At 43.5% G+C, this 24802-nt stretch overlaps 1 protein-coding gene and 1 non-coding gene across 9 annotated transcripts in view; both read left to right on the plus strand.

Moving 5' to 3' along the window:
* The window catches only part of Retreg1 (reticulophagy regulator 1), a 130399-nt gene that overhangs the window by 98933 nt on the left and 6664 nt on the right, over nt 1-24802 (plus strand). For 7 of the 8 annotated variants that reach the window (NM_001034851.2, NM_001277318.1, XM_017316720.2 and 4 more), the window contains 2 exons: nt 21994-22120; nt 24403-24487. In NM_001034851.2, the coding sequence (NP_001030023.1) occupies nt 21994-22120; nt 24403-24487 (212 nt within the window). Of the gene's footprint in view, nt 1-448; nt 552-21993; nt 22121-24402; nt 24488-24802 lie in introns of those variants that run through there. The other variant, NM_001277317.1, reaches the window with a different exon arrangement.
* Nucleotides 5997-6057, plus strand: Mir7212 (microRNA 7212). Its single transcript, NR_106071.1, has one exon. It is a non-coding gene; the product is annotated as a microRNA 7212 (primary transcript).

The following is a 24802-nucleotide window of genomic DNA, read 5'->3' on the forward strand; positions in this document are numbered from 1 at the left end:
TTAGAGACATATAAGTGTTTGCACTGGTCGATAGGTTGGTCCCCGGGTGTCACACATCTCCTTTCCCAGACATCTGAACATTCCCGAAGGCAAGGCTTTCTCTTTTCTGCAACACCGCTCCCTGAGTAGAGTCTTGGACAACCAGACATTTTAAACAAGGGGAACGCACTGATAAACCATTCCACAGCAGGGGTCCAGGCACCTGATCATTCTGTAGTTCCAGCAGGGCGACTTGGCAGAGAGGGATTAAGGGCTGCTGTCACGTGCAGCAGCATTATCAAAATTGAATTAAATAGTAACTAGTTGTTGATAAGGAATATCTCCAACTGTGGGTGATGTGAACTGAGCAAACTTTAGCTTCTTCTCTGAAAGTTTCACTAATAAAAAAAAAAAAAAACCCGTAAATAGAACAAAAGAAGCCCATGTGCCCGCACTCATAAATATGTACATGATAATTCCTGTTATCTCCCAGGACTGTCACATGCAGCTGAGAACCTCTCTCAGTCCTCTGAGGTAATAGGCTCCTGGCTCTTGGTTTTTCTTCTGATGAGGTAACTTTCAGTCTCCAGCACTTGGTGGTTTTTGTCTTTGAGTTTGCCCCCCAGACTTGTTTGTTTTTTCCTCTTTGTAGAAATGGTGGAAGATTGGAACTAGGCTAGAAATAAAATATTTATAGTTGGGGGAGCATTTTCCTCTTGCTAAATTTGAGATTACATGCCTCTGGCTAGGTCCCTCGGTGCTGTGTCTAAACAAGAAATAACTATTATAAGTCACGGATCTGCTGACAAGTGCGTTCTCTGAACTTCATCGCAGCAGTTCCTAATTGAACCTCGCATCAAGGCTGATTATGTTACTTGCCTCTCGTTTTGGAATTCGATGTCCCGGATTGCTCTGTAACAGTCAGGGAGCTAAATAAGAGTTTGCCTTTGATAAAAGCAAAACTCACAAAACAGCTAGGCTCACGTGGCAGGGATGCCTATCACATACTGGGAATGTGGGCCTTAGGTATCACAGGCACCCTCTGCTAGGTGACCTACAGTCCAGTGGTTCCAGGCACCATTCACCTGATGCAGGAAGAAGCTTTCCCCTTAAGCAGGTAGGATGCACTGTTAATAAGAACACTGGAAGAATTACTGCCAGTTTCAAGGTCAAGAGCTAAGGGAGGAAGAGCAAAAACGAAGGAAAAAGCAAGCAAACAAACAAAACCCATTTGTAGCAGGCCTGGGAGGGTAGATAGCTCTGTAAGCAAGAACTGTTGGATGCCAACGAAGGGGGAAACCAGGAAAGTAGACTAGCTCATGATATGCAGGAAAGCTTCCCCTATAGCCTGAGGCTTGCTGGTTCCTTATCTGACCTCCTTTGGTTCCTGCCTTGGAGCAGCAGCCAAGCTGGCCCTGCCAGGTACCCTGATTAGATGGGCAAAGTGGGTATGAGTGAATCAGTCATCCCCAATTCCAGATGATATGGAAGGAGATGGGGCCCGTCTGAACATGAAACTCACTCTATGCTTTTTAGCGTGTCTTGTTGTGAAAGTACTTTAACTGGGTAACTATGTTCACACGTTTAGTTGTTCAGGAGGTAGAAATCTGTTAAGCGCTGAAGCTCATCAGGTTGCCGTGTTGGGTTCTGCTTTGTGGGTGCAGGCCCTGCTGTCCTGGAGCAAGCTGTCTGAGTGGAGAGATGCACAGGGTGGCACAGTCGGCCAGCGAGAGCGAGCGGGTCACGGGGCTGAGGAAACAGTTTAAAGTGGTAACATGAGAGAATTCTTAGCCCACGTGCTGAAGCTCAGGTGTCTTCACAGGGAAAACGTGACCATTTTGGACTCCTGGGCAAGGACAAGTCTGCTTGAAAAGGCCCGAGACTCTAGAGTTGTGAACTCAGTTTGTGTTTCCAGATCTTTCTGTTGTTCTCTTCTCTGGAGTGGTGAGGCTGTTATGCCACTTCTCTGAAATGCTTGGGTTTCAGGGTCTTCTGTCCCTTCTCCAGGTTTTGATAGACTTGCTTGTCTGTAATGTGTTATCTTGGGGATGTGACCCATGTCTAAACATGAAACCCACTTACATTTATGCATTTATTTACATTTAATTTTACATCCTAAAATTAAGTTTCCTAGACTGTTTTTAGTGTGCTTACGTTGTGTCTGTGACTTGCAGACTTGGTGGTTTTCGGATTAGGACTGTATACCCTGGATTTGTTTCTGGGTTTTTGAAACGTTGTTGCGTTTAGAAAAACCAAGGCTCTTTTAAATACACAATGGGAAAATTAGTATGAGAATGCTATTAGCAATTGCATTCAATGGAAGGTTACAAGAAGTTGATTTAAATGTCCTCTTGAGTTTCCATTGTTCTAACAGTTCAGACTGGCAGGATTTGGGGTACAATTTTTATGTTTCTCATCAGGCTTATCCACTGAGAATGCATCTCTTTAATATCTAAGACCCAATATGGAAAGTTGACCAAGTGCCTCAACCCAGCGTTGTGTGCTCTGCCCTTCGGTGGAAGTAGATTCCTGCAAGCAAACATATTTAACCTTTGGTATCCTTGAGTGTCTTGGATCCACCTTTCATTTGGAAATCAGTGCAGACGTGGGTAAGGGACACTCACGTAAAGAGAAGGGGTTCTGAGCTCCCTGCAGATAAGTGGGAGGGCCATGGAAAGAACCCCTTGGCCTGGGTAGCAGTGGTAGTACTGGGAAATGTTCAACAGTCACACTCTGGGGGAGGGAGCCCCCATCCTTTAGCATTTGCTGATTCTTGTGGGGTAAATGCTTGCACTCTCACCTGGTTACTGAGAAGTAACGGATAATCCTCACAGTGGCTCTCTGTGAGCCTAGCTTCAGTACACAAATGACTGTAGGCCAAGGCCAGAGTCAGCAGTTGGTTTTAACAAGGCGACATCTTCTCTCTGTATCCTGAAGCCATCACAGATGTTAATGGAGTTTGGTTGAAGGAATTAATCATTTATCTCTCTCCATTCTTTCCCACAACCATGGAAAATATTTATCACTCTTGAAATCCTACTTTGACCCAGCTGGGCTAATATTTGAACCTGATTAAGAACATGCGGAACAATACAATCTGTCCTTACTGCAGGAGAGTTTGTTTTGCGGGTGATATCTTAGCCACCACTGAATGGGCAACCTCCTTCCGAAGCCCTGCCTCGCCTCAGTAGATTCCTGACATTCCCCCGCCCCGCGTGAAGCTGATCTGTATTGCTGCCGTCACTAAAATATGATGACAGCCTCTAGTTTACAACACCAAAGGGCCACAGGGTATGTGTGGCAGGCTGTGGGCAGATCTATCCCTGCTGACTGACAGAGCAAAGTCCTAACTGAGTGGGCTTGCCTCCCTTTTGACACTTTATGGCCAATTGGCATCAGAAGACATTTCAGGTCCTCACTTCTTTATGATGTGTTTATCTGGGTCATGCAGAACATTGGGGGGTGGGGCACAGATATTGAGGGACAGTCTTTACCATCAGGATTCTTTAAAAAGAGTTCTTCCAACTGAAGATGTTCCACCAAAGGATTCTTTAGCTATTTAGGGAGATGAGACTGTTATTGCAGAAAAGAAAGAATAAGGCAGAAAAGATCTGCCTTAGTAGCTCTGATCTCAGTATCCTAAAAACATGGCAGCTATACTATAGTTTGATGAATGCTCTTGACAGAGTTATGATAAGCATATGGTATGCATACATACACATACATGTACACATATATGTATATTTCTATATCGGTTGTCACCTATAAGTACTTTCTAATGGTATTCAATTTGAAGATGTTTTAAAAAGTCCACCAGAATATCGCATCCACTGGATTTGCCCTCATCTACCAACCATTATTGAAATTAATTGTGCTGTTGATGAATTGGGGCATGGGCTATGGGTTTTTTTTTTTTCCTAAAGAGGGACTGATATTGAATAGTTGGAAGTAGGAGCTGCCATTTCCTTAAGGGTTGAGCCAAAAAACTCAAGCAATGTCATTCTCAGAACCTCATGTTAGTTGAGTGGCTCAAGAGTCCCAATTGGAGGGGAGGGGGCAAACATTCCGCCCTTTACTAAGAAGGTCTCAAAGTGTTTCTCGGCCATTTCAGTTTCCTCTGTTGGGAGTTCTATGCTTAGATCTGTGCCCCATTTTTAATGGGATTATTAAAACTTTGGTGCCTAGTTTCTTCAGTTCTTTATATATTTTGTATATTGTCCTCTTTGGATATGAAGCTGGTGAAAAGGTTTTTTTTTCCCATTCTGCAGGTGGCTGCTTCATTCAGATGACACTGTCCTTTGCCTTATAGGTTTTCCGCTTCATGAGGCTCTACTTATTAGTTGTTGATCTTGATGCCTGTCCCAGTGGTATGAAGGGCCCATTGTCAAGTTCTCAGAAGCAGTAAAGAATGTTAGTGATACACATCCTTAAGCAATACTAAATAGGTCACGTCTGAGTCCAGACTCAATCCGTGCGACCGGACCCTTGTGCACACCCCAGTGGCCAGACAGAGCAAGAGAATCCACACCTCCCTAGATGGCAGCTCAGTTGTGTGGGAGGGGTGCAGAGTCACCTGGTCTCCAGATTTCCCAAACAACTCTGGAAAGGGTTCCTGGAGGGTCTATTCTGGATGGTGTATTTGTTCTCCCTGTTTCGGATGGGACGGCAGACTATGTGGTTAGCTTGCCTTGTTGACCTTTTCTAGGATTGGAGTCATGTTTGTGTGAGTGTTGTCACAGGCTTCAGTGAGTGAAAAGTATAGCTATCTCTCAGTATCTACAAGGGAGGACCTCCAAGGCCTCTCACCTTCATTCTGCGAGATGAAATCGGTTCTGTACAAAGTCAAGTCAGGCATAGCCTTCTCCCCTGAATATGGTCAGTCTGAATTCATTGTGTTCTTGGAGATGGACCTTGTGGGCTTGAAGGACTAATGGTACTTGTGGATTCTCAAGGGGAGTCCAGGATGTCTATAAGTACTTTCTAATTGCATCCAAACAACCTACCTTGTGAGGCCATGGCTCCCCACAGAGGTTCAGGGTCAGAACTTGCACATTCCTCTTATACATTGGTGTGGTTTCATCTTATTGGCACTGTGGACTTTCTCATTCCTATTTCTAGATCAAGAGGTTTAAAGGTTTTCGTGAGTGAATAAACATACAACCATCTCTTCCTGTCCACAAATATTGGTTCTAGTTTCCCCCAAAGACACCAAAGTTCTCTCTGGAACATCACGTGTTCCTTCTAGCCGTAAGGAGGATGCTGGAATTCACCTCTGAACATTCTTCACATATCACCATTGCCCTTCCCTTTCAGTCCTTCAGCCTCAGGCTCTCAGGGGGTATCCTCCAACCGTGGGTTTGCGGTTATGTCCCAAGGCACTAAGCTGCAAGAGCCTGGGTGGCGCTCACACTCCAGGCAGCTTCCCCTGCTTTGGTACGCATGTGCTGGGTGACAGGAAGCCAGTTTGTGTGCTACACAAATACGAATCTTGTGCCTAGGAGTCTCATATGGGGTGTGCACAAGTTGAACACACATGCAGACAGAGAACGTTAAATGTTTAGTCACATGATATTTGAACTTAAGACTGGAGAATGAAAGGGCTGCTTTCTGTCCTACAGACCAGTTAAGGGTCTGGGATTCAAATACAGTGCCCTAATTTCTCCTTTTTGTGTGTGTTTGAAAAACTAGAGGGCCAACGTCCAGGGAGGAGAGGTTATTTTGAAAATTGGTATTTCCTTCAGCCACCAAACTTCTCTTTCAACTGAAATCCAGATGTTTTAGTTTCTCTGTGTTTGGATGGCCCTGCTGCAGCCTAAATTCTCTCTATATAACAAGACCCAGTCCGAGAGAGGATTCAGAGGGAAAATTACTGAGTCTTTAAACACTGCGCATGACCTTTTTTTTCCCCTTCAGCAACTATTTGTGATGCCACCAGAAAATGGAAGAGGAAAAAATAAAAATGACTTCCTGAGGGAATATTGTCCTGGGGCCTTTTGATCTGGATGGGAATGATGTCATCTGGGGGCTTGTGTGGTAGGGGGAATCTGAGCGAGACCCTAACACACACGTCTCCAGGTCACTTTGTTTCACAGCCTCGCACTCACTCCTCCGTCCTCCCTCTAGCCTTTCCATGCTCCACGCCTGTCTTCAGTGACCTCCCTTCCCAGACAGCTGCTGCCTCAGAATCCCAGACTGAGAAAGGCAAGGGGCAAACCCTGGATGTAGCAATCCCATCGTACATCTAGGTCACAGAGTGTTCTGATGCTGAAATTAGGAAACCAGAGGGCAGGAATGTCCCAGCTGTCTCTGGAGATACACATAAGGGACACGGTGACTAGGAAGGCAGCGCTACACGGCTTTGCTTCTCTGGATCAATTAGCGTTCTCCTTAGGGATACAGATGAGACGACCTTAAAAGGAGGCTCCGAGAATCATCCAGATCCTCTCTTCTCCTTCAGCCTTATTTGTGTCTCGTTGGCATGCTCTGTGCATAATCTTCGCTTCCTGGGTAAACACAGCCAGGGCTATTAAGGATTTGGCACCGTGGCCTGTAGTAGTGTCTCAGAGAGGCATCACCGGACTGCAGCAGATTCTTTGCCCAGGGAGGGAGGAAGGGAGGGATCGAGAGAGGGCTGCAGTTGTGCCTAATATGGAAAGAGGTGATGGAGAGAAGCAAAGCCGAGAATGTTCCTTCTGCCTGGCAACAGCGAGTCGTGAAGGTTTTCTGCATGCCCGTCCTCAGCGTGCAAGTGTTTCAGGGGTGGAGACTGGTGCACCCAGCACTGGGCACACTCCCCCACACAATGGTGTTAACAAGATCATGTGATGGTGATGGTGATGGTGACGATGGTGCCCCTTGCTAGCTGTGTAAACAGAGCAGAGGCAACCACATGCAAAGATTCCTGACTCAGACGTGACATTTCCCTCTGAGCTAGTTGAACTAAGTGTTTCAGTTTGAAAACAAACCCATCTTTCCGCGGTGCATCTTAAAATTATGTCATAAAACACATAGACTCCACCCTTAGGTAAGGAGAGGGGATTAAAAATATACGTATGTTCTTAGAAAAGGCAGGTGTCACCTGCGCTGAGAAGGCTGCACAAGGATAGGATTCTACAGCGTACGTTCGGTAGTTCTGGGGTAGCCAGACCACTTACCGTGGAGGATGCGGTTCCCTCCATAGCTGGGTAAACAGAACAGGTTCTAAGCAGCCCTACTGCTTTCCTTCTGAGATAGTGGGAAACCTGCTTCTAGGAACTTACCTGTGTGTGCTAAGAAAGGCTCCGAGATGTGTATTTCATTGTAAAATGAACACACATTCGGAGAAACTATAGACATAGAAATAATAGATTTGCTTTCCAGCTTGTCTCAGACACAATAAACATTGGCCCTGACAAGGAAGGGAAAGAACTGCTCTTTCCTTTGTCACAAGAGAGGGGAAAGACAGGATAGGGAGCTTTTGTGTCTTGAGTTTCCCGTGGTTTGATGGTGCATTGCTTCTTTTCCCTGTGCCAGTCCCCCTTTAAAAATTATCATATATATAATTGGTCATTCCACTCGTTTACATCTCAAATGATATCCCACTTCCCGGTTACCCCCCTGTGCCAACTCTTAATAATCTGGAAGAGGTGTGTGTGGCTCTGATGAGGATCATGAAGTCTGGAGAGCGTGCTGTGACACATTAACATAGCCAGCCGCGTGTGGGAAGCAAGGGAACATGTTTGCCCCAGAGCAAGATCGAGAGGGATGACGATTAATTGATGCCTTCTTCCGCCTCTCTCAACTTTGGGAGACCTGGCAACTTTTCAGTGACTGTGATGGCGCCCTCACCTTCACAGCCCCTCATTAGTTACAGGGGTTCCAGAGTTTTAGACCTTGGCAGTTGGTATGCAGGCAAAGCCGAAGGTTAGGTGTCTCCTTGCTAAAGCCGGGATAAACCTCCAGGACAGGACTGTTTTGAGCTTTGCCTTCGCGGTGTGTTTCACAGCAAGCCTGACAGGGCTGCTTTGCTCGTGATACAATAGTTCATGTGCATGCATTTTACTTACCGTGCACTGCAGGATAGTTTGCTTATTTATTTATTTACTTACTTATTTTATTTATTTTTTCACTTATTCACTTTATATCCTGCTCACTGCCCCCCTCCAGGTTACTCCCTCCTCACAATCGTTCTTTCCATCCCTCCTTCTCCTCTGAGCCTGAGGGGGATGGTCTTCCTGGGTATCCCCTTTCCCTGGCACATCGAATCTGTGAGGCTAGGCATGTCCTCTCCCACTGAGGCCAGACAAGGCAGCCCAGCTAGAAGAACAAACCCCACGGATAGACAACAGTTTTGGGGATAGTTCCCGCTTGAGTTTTTAGGACCCACATAAAGGCCAAGCTGCACATCTGCTGTGTACATGCGGGGAAGCCTAGGTCCAGCCCATATATATTTTTGGTTGGTGGTTCACACTCTGAGAGCCTCAAGGGTCCACACTACTTGACTCTGTTAGTCTTCCTATGGAGTTCCTATCCCCTTTGTGACCCACAGTCCTTCTTCCTTTTCTTGCATAAGAGTCCCCAAGCTCCACCCACTGTTTGGCTGTAGGTATCTGCATCTGTCTGAGTCAGCCGGCTGGGTGGAGCGTTTCAGAGGACAGCCATGTTAGACCCTTGTCTGCAAGCATAACAGAGTGTCATTAAGTGTCAGGGACTGGTGCTCGCCCATTGGATGGGTCTCAAGTTGGGTCGGTTATTAGTTGGCCATTCCCTCAGTCTCTGCTCCATCCCCCATCCCCTACCTCTGCATTTCTTGTAAACAGGATAAATTTTGGGTCGAAAGTTTTGTTGGTTAGTTGGTGTCCCTCTGGCTCCGCTGGGGTTCCTGCCTGGCTACAGGAGGTGGCCTCTTCAGGTTCTATATCCCCAATGTAGTGAGTCACAGCTGACTTCTGGTAAACATTCTTTGGCCTGGAAGGGAGAGGGCTTGGAGAGCAGCAAGGGGTGGGGTCTGATCTGGGCGCTGCTGCTTTTCTCCCCTGTGTCTGCTTATCTTCTGGAAAACGGGGTATTTCCCTCAGCCAGTCAGAGGTTGTGGGGACAAGAAGCAATAGATACAGAATGCTAATGTAGTTTTTAGTACAGTCTCAATAAATAGGAAGGCTGCCCTTGTAGCAGGTATCTTCCTGGTTCCTGGTTTGGTTGCTGGGTTCGTCAGTGAGTGTCACTACATTCAAACCATGTTTCTGAAGCCCATGACAACCTGAGCTAGCAGGCCACTGTGGTTTGTGGGACAAATCTATTGTGTTGCCTGTTTTTGTAAGTCATGTTTTATTGGATCGCTATTATGCTTTTATTTAAATATATCCATTGTTTGCCCGCTACTGCTCTAATATGTAACTGCTTCCACCGTTAGAGGTGCTCGGCTTCTGAATTAGCGGTATTTATTATCCACACATCTCTTTGTGACTGAGCTGCTAACTGTGAGGCTTAATTATAAGTTATAAAAACTGAAATAAGAGATTCAAACGAGCGTGGTTGGGGTACGTTCTGCCCATTCTTCCCAAATAACTAACTTCCCTTTCTTCCTTTGGCAGTAGAATCCTGGTTTCAGCTGGAACATGGTCACTAACAAGTGAACTCTTTCTTAGACTGTCTTACAGTTATATGACCATGTTCTAGCTGGAAGAGGGTGAATGAAAGCTGTGTATCCAATGTATAACAGTTACATGACATTAGAGAGAAAGGGGATTGTGTTCGTGGCACTCTTTTTTTCTTTATGGTGATGATGTGAACGAGTTAACGGAATAGCTAAAGCAAAGTCTTAGACCATTTGGAGGAAGTGTCATTTGAGAATAACTAAGCAAAAATAAAGGAAGGGTCCGGGATTCTAAGCATGGACATGCCCATATTGACCCTGGACCTTTAGGTTTAGCTGTCACATAGAGAAATGACCTGCTTTCTTGCTTAAGCGTCTATTACTCTGACATTTGGTATAGTAGGCAAACACATCTTACCATGCGTAGTTGGATATTTCTATGAGAATTAAGTTGAAGGCATTTGAGAGAGTTGGCAAGAGTAGGTTGCTATGAAGTTGGATGTGGAGGGAGGTGGAGGATTTGGTTGAAGTGTGTGTGTGTGTGTGTGTGTGTGTGTGTGTGTGTGTGTAGGCATGAATATTATCAGAATACATTGTATGAAACTCTCAGAATTAATCACCATTAAAAAACATATTAAAACAGTATAGACAAAAATAATCACAAAGGGTTGAGAGATAAATATTAATTGTCATTAAGTTTTTACTCATCTGTAAAAAAAGTGAAGTTAGAAATTAAAAAATAACAGAATTAAGAAATTAGTACATAAATCTTTGTTCCTAGCTCAACATTGGTTCATGACTTTCTAAGTCCCTGGCACTTACACATAAGCTCCCCACTTTATGGATTGAATTGGATACCTTCGTGGTTGTACTGCTTGGTTTTTTAGTTGTCAGTCAGCCAAGTTAAACCGTGAGTCTATAAGTCCATACCATATTCTGATGAACAGGACTTAGAATTGATACATAACCTAGACCATATTGAGTAAGAGTTGCTGCATAATACTGGGGAAAAAAAAAGCTTACAAGTGACCATTGTTGGTAATACCATAGCCCTAATCACATGCAGGGGTTTTTGATCTGTATTTTACTGACTTTGTCAAACGAGGAAAAAGTGCTGGGGAAGATGGCAGTGTGCAGGTGGTTCTCAGACTGAGCCTGCTGGCTCTAGGAAGGCAGTGCATCAGGGCATCAGGGCCTGAGGGCAGCCGTCCCTGCCCATTTTCAGGGCCTGAAAATCAGCTGAGACATCAGGGTAGTCCATCATGAATGAAAGATGTGAAATAATTCATGGTTTTAACTTCTCTCCATGATAGGACCACAGGCATTGCTAGAACCTACTATAAGAAGTCAAGTAGTCTTGGTGGGTTTCCAGGATAGCAGGGGGTCTGTTGTCTGGGAACCATGGGGTCTTAGAACTGACATTATGATAGCACTTGAAGGGTCACTGATAGCTGCTGCCCCAGATGCCCCTGCCCATCTGAATCACAGGGATGTTTCAAGCAGTGCTGTTAGCATTGCATACTTAATACAAAGTTCTAAGTCCATTCTTCATAAGAAAGTAAATATCCATTTCATAGACATATAGGCCTTGAAGTATTCAGTTTCATCTGACTTCAGACGTCAGAAGGTTTCAGAGTGGACCATGATTCCAAGAATCAGCCAATGTCTATTTATTTACAAGAAGCCAATTCTTCCTGTGGACTCTTGACAGTGGGACAGTGGGAGCCATGCTGTGGACCTACCTGTCCCCATCTCCCTCTCTCACAGCCTTGCTTAAAAGGACACTCATTCCCGTCTCTCGCTCCTATGAGACATGTGAGTTGACGAATGACAAAATTCAGAGAAGTGCTTCATTCTTCCACGCATCATCCCTTTCTATCTTAAAAGCATCATACGGGAAACTGATATAAAAAGTTGCATGGATACAGACATGTATTTAATCTTTGCCTGCGGTGTCTTATGGCTCTGACAGATAGAGGGATCCCCAAACCTGTTGGGGTTGAGCAGTTTCACTTGTATAGTCCAGGACCCCAAGTCCTGGTAGTTCTATTGTTGTAATGGTGCTGCCCACAGTAGAAAGATCCTCTCCTGTCAGCTAATGGAATTCAGGTAACTCCTCACAGGCATCCTGGGAAGTCCTTCTCCCAGGGTGACTCCTGGCTGTGTCCTGTTGATAATTAAAACTAACCATAACATCATCAAAAAGTAACTCAAAGCATAGCGTCCCTAACAGAGGGATGATGGGGATCTCTCCCGGTTTCTTTTGTATATTGTTTATTTAAAATAATTAGTGCTCATTTAAAAAGAAGTGGCTTTCTTTTGCTCAGCAAGCCCCATTAGTCTTATGTGGCTGTGTTTGCATTCCCAAAGACTCATTACCTCTGTAGCCTTCACCTAAGGGTCCAGGTTCCCGAGAAGTTTAGGATAAAAATGTTTACCACCCTGTAAAATGGATCTACGTGCTTGTGTGGAGACACTGCTTGGGATGGCCAGGCTCAGTAAAAGGACGCTCCACCGTAGTTCTATTGGCCAGGCTCAATAAAAGGACGCTCCACCGTAGTTCTATTGGCCAGGCTCAGTAAAAGGACGCTCCACCGTAGTTCTATTGGCCAGGCTCAGTAAAAGGACGCTCCACCGTAGTTCTATTGGCCAGGCTCAGTAAAAGGACGCTCCACCGTAGTTCTTCTGTGGTTCTGGATGCTTCTCACCCAGGAAAAGTAAATGACTGGGCTACATCAGAAAGCCATTTCTCTGTATTACTTTTTTTTTTTCTAATCTCATTGATATAAGCAACATATTGCATACAAACAGAACGTAGAAGGATTATTTGTCAGCTGTGTATTTGTGCATCGGTATGTGCCTGTGCACAAGACAGAAGGCATCTAAAGTCATTTTACTACTGGGCATGGCCAGTAAACAGTGCCCCCCGTGGAGAAGAGGAATAGGTAGATCTCCCGCATCTGAGAGCTGTGATGGGTGGGCACATACACAGCAGCATCCTTTTGCATCTCTGGTATCTTGAAAGTGATTTCCTCAAAGTGCCTTTGGCTAAGCAGATGATCTCCAGTACACTGCTTGACATTTTACACACACGCACATAAATTGCAGGTGGCAGTCATTAAATTCCCCTGCACACCGCCGGCAGAAACTTGAGCCAGCCGATTACTCCAGTGGCAAAGATAAGTGTCTGTCACCCACAGGTAAGAATGAAGGACTGTGATGAGCAGGAGCCTGTCACTGGTATGGTTCAGCCTAGACTGCCCCCATCCTCTTTTGGTATACTGTATTCCCTTTCGTTTATGAATACACATTTTTAAAAGGGAGGCTTCTGCAGCAAATTAATAGTGTGTGTGGAAATGAGGCAGTAGAGGGCCTCTTTAATTGTGCCTTCCACACCGCCAAATTCATACTGCACCCATTTAACCCTCATGCTGCCCGTGGGTACTGCATTATGCTAATTTACCATTAACACCTGCACCATCTACACCATATCAAGTTTTTTTCAAAATATACACGAGTTTAGCAGAGCAGAGATACCCCGTTGAGAATGCAGTTGATTTTATGCCCAGTAGGGTGTGGTCATTTGGCATGGATATATTCTTTTCATAGCTGCTAATTATTTCATTCAACTGATGGCTTACCTACAGAAAGAAACAAATAAGTACACTCTTTAAAGAAAGGCTCAAGGCATGAATGTGACCTACAGTCAAACGGTCCACCGTGTTGGTTAGTAGCTGATACCTGTGCAATGCAGGAGAGTCATCAAGTTTTTTTTCCAGAACCCATGTTATCCTTCTTTATCATATACATCACAATTAATTTTCTTTTGTATTAATTAATGATTAATTAATTAATTGGCCTTTGTATTAGACACAAGTTGGAATGACTCGGCAATTCTGTCAGTTTGGGCTCAGACCCAGTGTCATTAGTCTAATCTCTAAAGAGCAAAATCAGGAATTATGTTGTCCATTGATCGTTTTTCAATTCTAAGAAACATATTCTTTTAAAAAAAAATTGTCACCAGTTTCATACCTCTAAACCTAAGATCCAAAAACCAGGGAATGGACATTTACTTCTGAGCCCAAGTGCAATAAATCCTGGACTGTAATTTGCTGGAAACTACAGATCAAATAGAATTCGAAGTTGGCATACTCCCTCCACAATAACAGGTTGCTTTCCGTGAAGCCTGGTTCTTGACTCTGATTTTTATCTGCCCTTTGAGGATAGAGTGGAAGTCTTTTCCTGCTTCGGGACAGACAGGGAAGTGATTGAATCAAATCTTGGCGTTGGTATTCAAGAAGGACGGGCCTCTTAGTCTTCCACATGTCTCCATTGAGTGCTTGCTTGCCTTATACTTGGGAAGGTCATTTCCTTGCTTGGGACCTTGTCTTATAGAGCCTAGTTATTAGACACTAACAAAGGCAGAAAAGTTGAAAATGGCTGGTGTCTTATCCTCAGGCACGTCAAAAGAATCTCCCAGCTAGCAGAAGAAAGCATCCTTCTAGATGGTGGATTAGATAATCGTGTCTCCCTGTCCCAAAGTGGCACTGCTTAGTTTGAGATACATGGGGGAAGGACAGTCTCAAGGACTGGCCAATTCCTGTTCCTTTTCAAACTAGGGAGGGAGGGAGGGAGGGAGGGAGGGAGGGAGGGAGGGAGGGAGGGAGGGAGGGGTGTGTGTGCATGCATGCATGATTGTGTGTAAGTGTACATGTTTGTGTGCGTGTTCGTGTATGAGGGGTCTAAACAGAACACTAAGTTGCCCAAAGAAGGTGGGGCTCAGCTTCTGTGGGTAAGAAAAACAGGCACGGAGCTGGCGCCTCTTTGTCCCTGTCCCTGGGAGAAGGTGCTCCTTGCCTAATTGGTCTGAGAAAGTGAGAGACCGCTCTGAGCACTCTGTAATTGTTTAATCTCTTGCTTGCTTGTTTAATCCTCCAGTTGACACATCCCATTTGCTTCGTCATGGCTCTAATTCTGTGTGTGGAGAGAGACATTTCCCTGTCCTTATTTTGTTCCTCTCCCTACACATATTCACTCATAGAGGGCATAGCAAGTCTCCAGGGGATTAAGAAAAAATTCCGACACGTTACACTAAGAAATGGTAAAGTGTGTAACCAGATATTGACTGACCTTTCTAAGAAAAATTCAACAGGAATTAGCATCAACAGATGGTCACCAGCAGTGAGCATGAGACCCTGAGTCACTCGCTGAGAATGAAAGGTCTCTAGGCCAAAACGTATTTATAGGTGTGAGGGCTGCACCAGCTGTTTGTCACAGTTGCTAGGTGACAAGTTATTACAAATCTTTTTTTAAAAGCTTGTTACATTGGACGATGACATGGCTAACTTTCTGAAAAATACTGTTTAGCTTCGATTTATGTATACTTCCTATCTCTAATAAAATCACACTGTGAAACAGTCTCCCATAGTGCTCTGCCAGGAATCTTCTAAGTATGTTTGAATGTGATTATTGGATCACGAATTCACACATGACTATGGAAAATCTACAAAGTTACCAGAGAAGTGTGTGTGAGGCAAGCACTGGAACAAGCGAGCTCTGTCCCCAGGCCTTTCTGCTTGTCTCAGAGAGCTCAGAAGAGAGTCCACAACATTTTTAATGTGATTTAAAATCCAATGGGGAGTGAGCATTACAAGGATCATAAACCATCACAGTGGAATTTCTGCATGAAGACAATAGAAAAAGCATGGCTTCCAGTAACAGATCTCCTGAGCCCCATTTTCTCTGGGGGTAAAATGGAGACTGGCACACCAGTCCTGACTCGCAGGGTGCTGTGGTGACTTGTTGAGAGAACAAGGATCACGTAGTGATGATCTGAGACAGTGCTTGCCGATGAAGCCCTTAGCAGACCGCAGTCAGGGCCGTCCGTCATTATACAGAAGGATATAATTTAGTCTGAGCAGCTGGCCCCAGACTGTAGGATGGCTACTGGGAACTGCATAGAAACTGCTACTGTGCTTGAAAGAGAGAAGAGGCCCAAGTTTGGCCTAGAACCAGGGCTGCTCTTTACCTGTCTCTATTTTGACTCATTTCGTCGTAGTTAGGGATGGATGCCCTCTGCCATTCGTCTCTGAAGTGATCTGTATGTTCCAGTGTGGACCGTGTACTTCCTGTGCCGGTCACTCCTGTTCCATGTGACCTTGAGCCACACAGATAAAGAATCTAGACTTCAACTTCCTCGGCAGTAACCTGGAATATAATAAATCAGACATGATCACTAAAATGAGGTTATTGAGTTTCTAAGTGTCGGAAGAGTCCCTGTCCCCTGGAAGGTGTTGTCTGCTCATGACACTCTGGACTTGAAATGGGTTTCTCTGTTTATCTGAATCATTATTCAATCTCCCTGGCTCTTTTCAACTTAAAAAAAAAGTTACCTAAATAAAAAGTCTTGCTAATCTGTGTAATCTTATTCTACAATTATTTTTAATAATTGTCTGCCTCATAATTTAAAATGTATAGTTTTCAGTTATTTTAGCTTAAAATGTGTTAGTTCTTTATTTTGTTACAAATGGCAGAAATAAAACTGAAAAACAGCTTTATGAAAAGGAAATTGGCCTTAGTCTGTAGATGGCCTTGCTGTGTACATTGCTTCTTGGTTTTAGCAGTACTAAGAATTCAAACTGGACCTTCAAGATTCATTTATATTCTAGTCCCTCCCCCAACACACATAACATACAGCACACACACACACACACACACACACACACACACACACACTTGGTTTTTCCTGTCCCTCTCTTTCCCATCTCTTTGGTAATTATCTCCTTTAACAAGTTAAAAATATGTGAAAATATTAAAAATGTTTTGTTTTGAAAAATAGTCTTCACTTTTAAATAGACTTTGCACTTTGGGACAGTCTATAGCCACACAGCAACAAGTTTATCCTACCCTGTCCACAGCAATGAAAACATTTTGTATTTAACAAGTTTGTCTCTCTTATCCAACCCCCTTAGTTTACAAATTAATTTTTCTCTAGTAGCTTGAGATTAAAAGCTATTTCTAACATGTCACTTTCATGTGTGAAGTCTCTCTCCCTCTCTCTCTCTGTCTCTCTGTCTCTCTGTGTGTGTGTGTGTGTGTATACATGTGCCATGTGGGCATGGGTGTGTTCTCAGGCACTACGTGGTCATGTGTCATCTCGCTGGTTGAGGGCTATGCCTCCTCACTTGAAGTCTCTGGAGTTAGGAACAGTAACAGTAAGCACACTTGCTGTAGACTCAGTGGACTATGAGAAGCGAAGTGCCCACAAGAGATCTTACTTTTTGAAAATGACACTAAGACTCACTTGTTTCGGTATTCGTGTTGTTGGTCAAACCCTAGCTAGCACATCTCCCCGCTTTCAGATAGACAGTTTATTTTTTTTTTCCATTTTTATTAGGTATTTAGCTCATTTACATTTCCAATGCTATACCAAAAGTCCCCCATATCCACCCACCCCCACTCCCCTGCCCACCCACTCCCCCTTTTTGGCCCTGGCGTTCCCCTGTACTGGGGCATATAAAGTTTGCCTGTCCAATGGGTCTCTCTTTCCAGAGATGGCCGACTAGGCCATCTTTTGATATATATGCAGCTAGAGTCAAGAGCTCCGGGGTACTGGTTAGTTCATAATGTTGTTCCACCTATAGGGTTGCAGATCCCTTTAGCTCCTTGGCTACTTTCTCTAGCTCCGACAGTTTATTTTTAAAGAGCGTTGACTCTCATGTTTCCTGATCTTAGAGAACCCCCTAATGGAGAATACTGTGTCCTACACTGTGAAGCCACAGACAGCGCACGAGAATTCCATCAGGTTAAATGTTAGACTGCAGCCAGCACTTTTTACTGGGCATGATAGCACATGCTATAATTCCAGCACTCTGCAAGTAGAAGTCTGAGAATCAAGAGTAGTAGGCTAGCCTTAGCTACATAGCAAGTTCAAGGCCATCTTGGACTACATGGCATCTTGATTCAGAAACCAAACAAACAAACAAACAAACAAACCAGCAACAAACAAACACACCCCCTCAAACCTTGCTTTGGATAACTTTATATTTTTAAAGATTATATGTTTTGTGTGAGTCTGTGTACATGACTGTAGTTATCCAAAGAGGCTAGAGGTGTTGGATCCCCTCTGGCTCTGGAATTTCAGGCCTGTGTGAGCTGCATGAGGGGGCCATTCTTGAAGCTAAGCTTTGGTCTAGGGAAGCGCAGTGCATGCTTTTAACTGGCGAGCTATCTCTCCAGCCCTGATAACTATCATCTTAAAGGAAAAGAAGTACAAAATAACGCAAAGACACGCACAAAAGTTTTCGTTTTTTAAAAAATTCGATTCAGACCTATTTGACTTTTTGAAATCTACTGAACAACTGAATCTGGGAGGCCCTTTGGGAGCCTGGTTGTAAAAGTTGCCCTCAGGACCAGGGCAGAGCTTAGTTCAGAGATGATTCATTTTCTTGGCTGTTGAGCCAAGACCCCACTGGGTGCTCTATCAATGACTGTGGATATTGAGGTTTTTCTAGTTGAGTTGAGGACATGGAGGCTTCTTCGCACAGACACTGCTCTTTCTATGCGTTCATTACAGCCCTTTCCTGCTGTCTGAGTTTCTCATGCAGGCACACCTATCAATCCTCTGCTGAAAATGTCAGGGGATTCCCCTGCGGACCTACTAAGTGCACTCTCTCTATTCATCTACTCTCGGGCCTGGGACTCCTCACTCTTGGGTCAGCTCAGGGAGATGACAGATCCCACCTGGGTGGCTCCTCTCTGCTCTGGCTTCTGGAAATTGTAAAGGCAGTGAGCTAGGCAATTGTAAGAGTCTTGGTGCGTTCTCTCTCTCTCTCTCTCTGTCTCTCTCTCTCTTGCCTAATGAGTAAATCTAGCCCCTGACATACCATCTTGCCCTGGCAAATATCTCTGTCTATTTTTTAAAATAGTACTTCCACATATTTTGCTTACAGTGACTCTTAGGGTAAGAAACACATGGTGCAGAGTGCCTGGATCACTTATTCTTGCAAGTTTCTGAGCTTCCCCTAAACTGTTCCACCAGGATCTTCTCAAGTGAGGTCCAGGCCCATTTCAGTAGCCTGGGAGCCAGACACCACCAATGAAAAACTCCAAAGGGTGGACTTCCGTACAGCATGCACATGACTAGTTACAGTTTACCAGGACAGGGAGACAGAAAAGCAAGGATATTGGCCTAAAATTCAATTCAAAGCTCCTTCCTGTTGATAAAGGGGCTGCTTGTCCCAGGAGCCATCATATTATGTTTACAGTCCATAAATTCTTCAGCTGTTGACAAAGGAGTTTGGGGCTAAAGGTTGATCAATACCTTGCTAAAAAGACTAAAGAAAACTTAAGTAAATGGCATTGAGATTGATCTAGCTGTCTGTCTGTCTATCTATCTATCTATCTATCTATCTATCTATCTATCCTGAGAGAGAGGAAGATTTGCAGATTCTGGAGCCAAGCCTCTCTGAAAGCTAGACTGGCTACAAGGGGACTGGGACCTGTGCAGTGACATAAACTCCTAGGACTAAAGGCATGAGGGCCCCAAGAAACTGAAGCTGGTAGGATCCAATGGTGATGCTTCGGTGGACCTTCTCTAGTGGCCACAGTGTACCACTGGCTCACTGTTAAGAAACACCAAGTTGGGAGGGAGTCATGACACTACTTTGTTTTGAACCTGGAGTTTGCATGTCCTGTCTGAAAGCAAGGAAGAAATATTAACAATTACACTGGTGGTAACTAAATTTTCTCCCTTAGAGGAACTTTCATCATAGATGGTGTGTGGTGTTTGGTTAAGAACTTGGTAAAATCTAGAACTGTTTTGAAGGCTAAAGTGTATTTCACTTCCCTGTATGATGGTGGGGCCTTGCTGTGCGTATCAGCTACTGCAAGGATGATAAGACAGCCAGAGGGAAAAGACATCTCCCAGACTTTGTCCAGGATTCACAGAGATTACTACTCTGCTATTATGTTTCCCAGGCTTTCTAGGGAAACCTAGAGTTTTGTGATGGAGCAACAAGTGGCGTGCAGACGTCACTTGTCCTAACCCCCAGAACTACGCATGGGTCTTAGTTTCCGCTGAGTATTTGGATTCTGCACATGACATGCTCTGCTTTCCTGGAAAGGCTTGGGCTTGAATGAACCCACACTGGTGTTGGTCAATCGCAGTTCTTTTTTTCTTCATTCTAGGAAGAAGAGAAACAAGGAATGTTCCCTATTCTCAATAATAACGTGTTTTCTTTTTAAAGGGTAGCAGTGAATTTATTTGTTGTTTGAAGGTTACATTGTTTAAGTTCAATGGAATTGGAAGGCATGAATCTTGTTCTTAGGTCTTGACTCTGTCCCTAAGTAGGTGAGACAACTTGGGTGTGTTTAAATGTTCTCCATCTACAACATGAAGGAATGGGAAAAACTGACATTAGGTCTGACCTCACTCCAAATTGTAGAATTCTGTTACCCATAAAAATATGGTGACATAAATTAATGGTTGACTCACTTGAAGACTATAGAGATGCATATTCCTATAACAATCACTGTTTCATTTGTTTCTAAAAATTTTATCTTTATGTGTATGGGTGTTTTGCCTGTATGTATATCTGTGGACTGCACACATGCATACATGTGGAGGTTAAAAGAAGTCGTTGGTCCCTGGAACTGGAACTAAAGATAGTTATGAGCTGCTGTGCTGGGAACCAAACCTGAGTCCTCTGAAAGAGGGACACGTGCTTCTCACTGCTAAGCCATCTCTCCAGCTCCTCACTATAGCATTTTCAACAATTATATTGCAGTGATCAATTCTTTTGAGTCCATGGTCCATAAATGTGAAGGGATACCCTTTCTTAATCTCCAAATTCATATTTTATATTCAAGTCCTATCTCTATTTGGCACAATCGGAAAACATTTGTTCTTGTCTTCAACATTCATTACATTTTCCAAAATCATTTGTTTAGACACTAATTTCAATCTGCATACACTGTATTTCTGTTCAGAATTATAACAATTCAGTTGTCAGTGAGAATTATTTGCTTTGCCAATATCAAAGCTGCAAATAATGGGATGTGTCGTTTTAAAAACATTACCTGAGATATTTCTCAAGGTGGAGAAACATCAGGGAAAATCAGTTACAAATTGAGTATTTTCTTCCCAGCAAATGATACAATCTGTAGACATTTATAGGAAAACAGTAGCATTGGTATTCAAGCTGTAGAAGTAATTAATGTATTCATCACAATGAAAGGCACCAAGGGGAAAATTGATCGTATTTTATTGAAAATGTGAATACATTAGCAGATAATGTTCACTTGACATCCATCAAAAAGTCCTTAACATGAACTTGTAGGGAGAATTGATTATTATACTAACATTAACATTTCCAATGTTAGGGCATTACTTACTAAATAAAATATATGATGTCATCCTTGAGACAGAAATCCTAAAAGTAGCCTTCAGAGCAAAGTTCTAGCATCTAAACAAAGTAGCGTGTGTGTGTGTGTGTGTGTGTGTGTGTGTGTGTGTGTGTGTGTGTTACTGGGGAAAGATACTTCAGAAGCACAGGGAGTACTGGGCTGGTGAGGTGTCTCAGCAAATAAAGACATTTGATGCAGAACCCTTGGCAACCTGAGGCTAATCCTCAGAATGCACTAAACGGTGGAAGAGAGAACACACTTTGCAGAGTTAACCTCTGACTTCTGGTCATACTCCGTGGCATGTTTACATGTGTGACACAGCATGTATCCACATGCATACTAATTTTGTTTTCAAAATTAAAAAGGGGTATAGTAAGACACCATTGAATTAACATTTTTCTAGAGTTGGCCAGCTACTGCATATATTGAGACCATACTGTTGGTGTTATTAATCATTCTATGTCTAATATCCCTGGTTCTTTCAATGTGCTGTGACTTCTTATTCTTAGGGTTTAAGTTTTCAACAAGTGCTGCAAGGCCCAACATGAGCTATTCCTGGTTCCTGTCAGCTTCACTTGTCGTTCTCCTCCTGATTCATGTTTCTGGCACCACACTGCAAGGCTGGACAGGGTAGAGCCTATTCTAGGCCTCTCTATATTCCCCTGTTCTAGGGCTTCTCTATATCCTGTGATGCTCTATAGTCAGCCCTTGGGGTAAAGTACTAATTCATCCCAGATCTGAGCTAAAACAATGAGTTCTTCAGGAACTATGTCCCAGAGCTCCAGCCCTGGCCTCCCTAATGTTTCCCATGTTGGAGTCACATAACTACTTCTGTAACTAGTTGCTTCTGTCAGCATCTAAGCGTTTTGAGTTGGGTATCTGGCTGGTTAGCTCTCTGAACTCAGAGCATAATAAGGCCCACAGTAATCTTCAAGGAATATGTGCTGAAGCTATGACTGTTTGGTGGTTGGACACTGTTGTTGGTGTTATTGTTATTGTCGCTGATGTTCAATTACATTTTTTTCTCTCTTTAGCTGGGAAGTCATCAATTCCAAGCCAGATGAAAGAGCCAGACTGAGCCAGTGCATTGCAGAATCATGGATGAATTTCAGCATGTTTCTTCAAGAAATGTCTCTTTTTAAACAGCAGAGTCCTGGCAAGGCAAGTTTTTAAATACTCAATGTAACTTGGGAACAAATGAGGTGACCTGTTTTAGCTGGGAAAGACTCTCTAGATTGAACATACTAGACGTGGCTCAGACATGGTCACATGTGAAACTCTTAAGTATTTGTATATTATAGAGATTTACTTAGCCCACTACTTAGAAGGAATTGAGATGGGGTTTTGCCGTATTGAAAACCAACAGGAAATGAAAAGGGGTGTTGTTATTAAGAACTTAGTTTATCATCTGTGACCTGGTTCTGAAATGAAAGGCAGTCGAGGTAAACCGTCCTTATAGGGGTTAGGGGCAACTGAGTCTCACTTGTAGTCTAAAAATGTAGTTGAGATTCTGTTTTGGTTTATTGTAAGGACACTTGCTGAGTGTGGCACTCACAGTGATCCCAACACTTGGGTAGGTAGGAGGATCATGAATTCTCATGAGCTTTGGCTACACAGCAAGCCCCCCCATCCTGGAATAACAACACAGAAACCAAACGAGCTTTGACAAGAACATTCACTGTGGTCAGGCAACTGGAATAAGTGTGATTTTTTTTTTGTTTATTTGGTTTATTTTATTTTATTTTGTTTTGTGATTAAGACAAAATCCCACTCAGGGAAGATTCTCAAGCGATAAGAGGGAGTGCATGGAGAAATGCATACTTGAAGACTGTGATCAGGGCTTCACTTAAGTGAGGGACAGGGCCATCAACAGGCAACGATGGTTCTAGCACTGTTCACCAGTAGTTGGAAAGTAGAGTTAGAGATACCAGCATTAAGATCCCCTCCTTGTGCTATGAACAGGCAGTCTCATAACCTCACCCGTATTAATAGAACAGCGCCCGGAACATTTCGTATTGAATTGGAGGTGCTGTATTTTAAAGGATTTCTTTAACCACAGTCAGTTTTAGAATTGATACACAAGTGAGGCTCGACGATTTTAGTGCTTATTTGACCAACACGACATGATCATATATATAGTGTTGGAAGAGTCTCAACTCACAATGTCTCCCATGCATTACATTAATGTGCCTTAGTCCTTTTAACTAATGTCCAATTAGTTAAAGGTTATGATGCTACAGAACATAGGAGATTACAAATCCCTTTGCACAGCAGATTTCTGGGTGTACTCATGCCTGTGTTGACTTATTTCTTCTTTCAACTTCTGTGACATTTCTTCTGAAACTCCTAATCCTTTCAAGGCTCTTCGTTTTGTTCCACAAGTTCATCTGAACTCTATTAACCACATGGAATGAAATGCCAGTTAACCTGAAGTTTAGAGCCCTTGTTCTTTTTCTTAAGCAGGTTTTGGCCAGAGATGCGCATCTCTTACTATTTTTGAGAGCCCCTTAGTGAATATGCTTGGCAGTTTAATTCAGCACCTCCATGTAAAACTAATGCATAGAAAATTAGGTGCCTCATGAGCAGAGTTCAGGAAACAAGTGAAGACTGAAGGAGAAACCTCTCTAGACTGATGCTTCCCATGTGACCTAGGACAGTTTGCTAAGACTGTTTTAAATTTTTTTTCTTTTTTTCATTAGATTTTTTTATTTCCATTTCAAATGCTATCCTGAAAGTTCCCTATAACCCCCCCCCGCTCCCCTACCCACCCACTCCCACTTTTTGACCCTGGCATTCCCCTGTACTGGGCCATATAAAGTTGGCAAGACCAAGGGACCTCGCTTCCCGATGGCCGACTAGGCCATCTTCTGCTACATATGCAGCTAGAGACACGACCAAAGATTTTGCTCTTGCTCTGTAATTGACAGAGAGGAGAAAAACAGAATTCACTGTAAAAGTCTCCTTACATTTGGTTTAGTTTTGGGGTAACCCAGATGTGTGTGGGTACAGTTAGGGAGGATTGTGATGTTTACAGGTTTATGCCCAAGGTTTACCAGCAGGAGATGACATCAGATTCCTACAGGCACTCTTACAACAGGCGTGGCTGGCTCTGCCTCTGGATTTCCACGGTTTTATGGTAGTAGTTTGATTACTTATCAGGCTGAGTAAAAGTCACTCCTGGGGACATGTTACTATTTGAGTCTCCTGCACCTGGCAGTAGTACATCAACAGGCCTGCGTAAAGGAACTTGTCATTCCTGAATTAGCTCCTCTGTGTGCAAATTGATAATTCTGAAGTGTTCAAATGCTTCCTTGGGGTTCCTAAGTATGACCAGTGCTGCTGAAGAAACACGTGGCTTGCATAATACAGGATACACATCATGCCTCTTCTACTGTGCCTTGCTGTTGTGGATAACTGTCCCATGCTATTTCTGTTACTTCTAGTTTTGCCTCCTGGTCTGCAGTGTGTGCACATTTTTTACAATCTTGGGAAGTTACATTCCTGGGGTCATACTCAGCTACCTTCTGTGTAAGTATAGTAAAAACGATTGACTAATTTGTGTGGCCCGAATGGCTTCCTTAGTGCTTATCAGATCCTCTGTTTAGTTTGGAAGGGTAAAGGGAAGCTCTGAATGATCAAATAAGTCTCATGGCAATGACATTTCTCCTGTCCCCTAGAGACAGTTATATTTAAACATCTGGAAGCACAGATGCAAAATGCAGGATCATAAAAAAAAATGTTAAGTTCTACATTGAATATTTAACTGAGCACTATGCCCCACTCTGCACAAATACACTTACACTCTTGCCTTTGTGCATGTTTTGTGAAACCAAAGGTAAAAAT

The sequence above is a fragment of the Mus musculus genome, chromosome 15 (assembly GCF_000001635.26).
Source record: "Mus musculus strain C57BL/6J chromosome 15, GRCm38.p6 C57BL/6J".
Taxonomy (NCBI): Eukaryota; Metazoa; Chordata; class Mammalia; order Rodentia; family Muridae; genus Mus; species Mus musculus.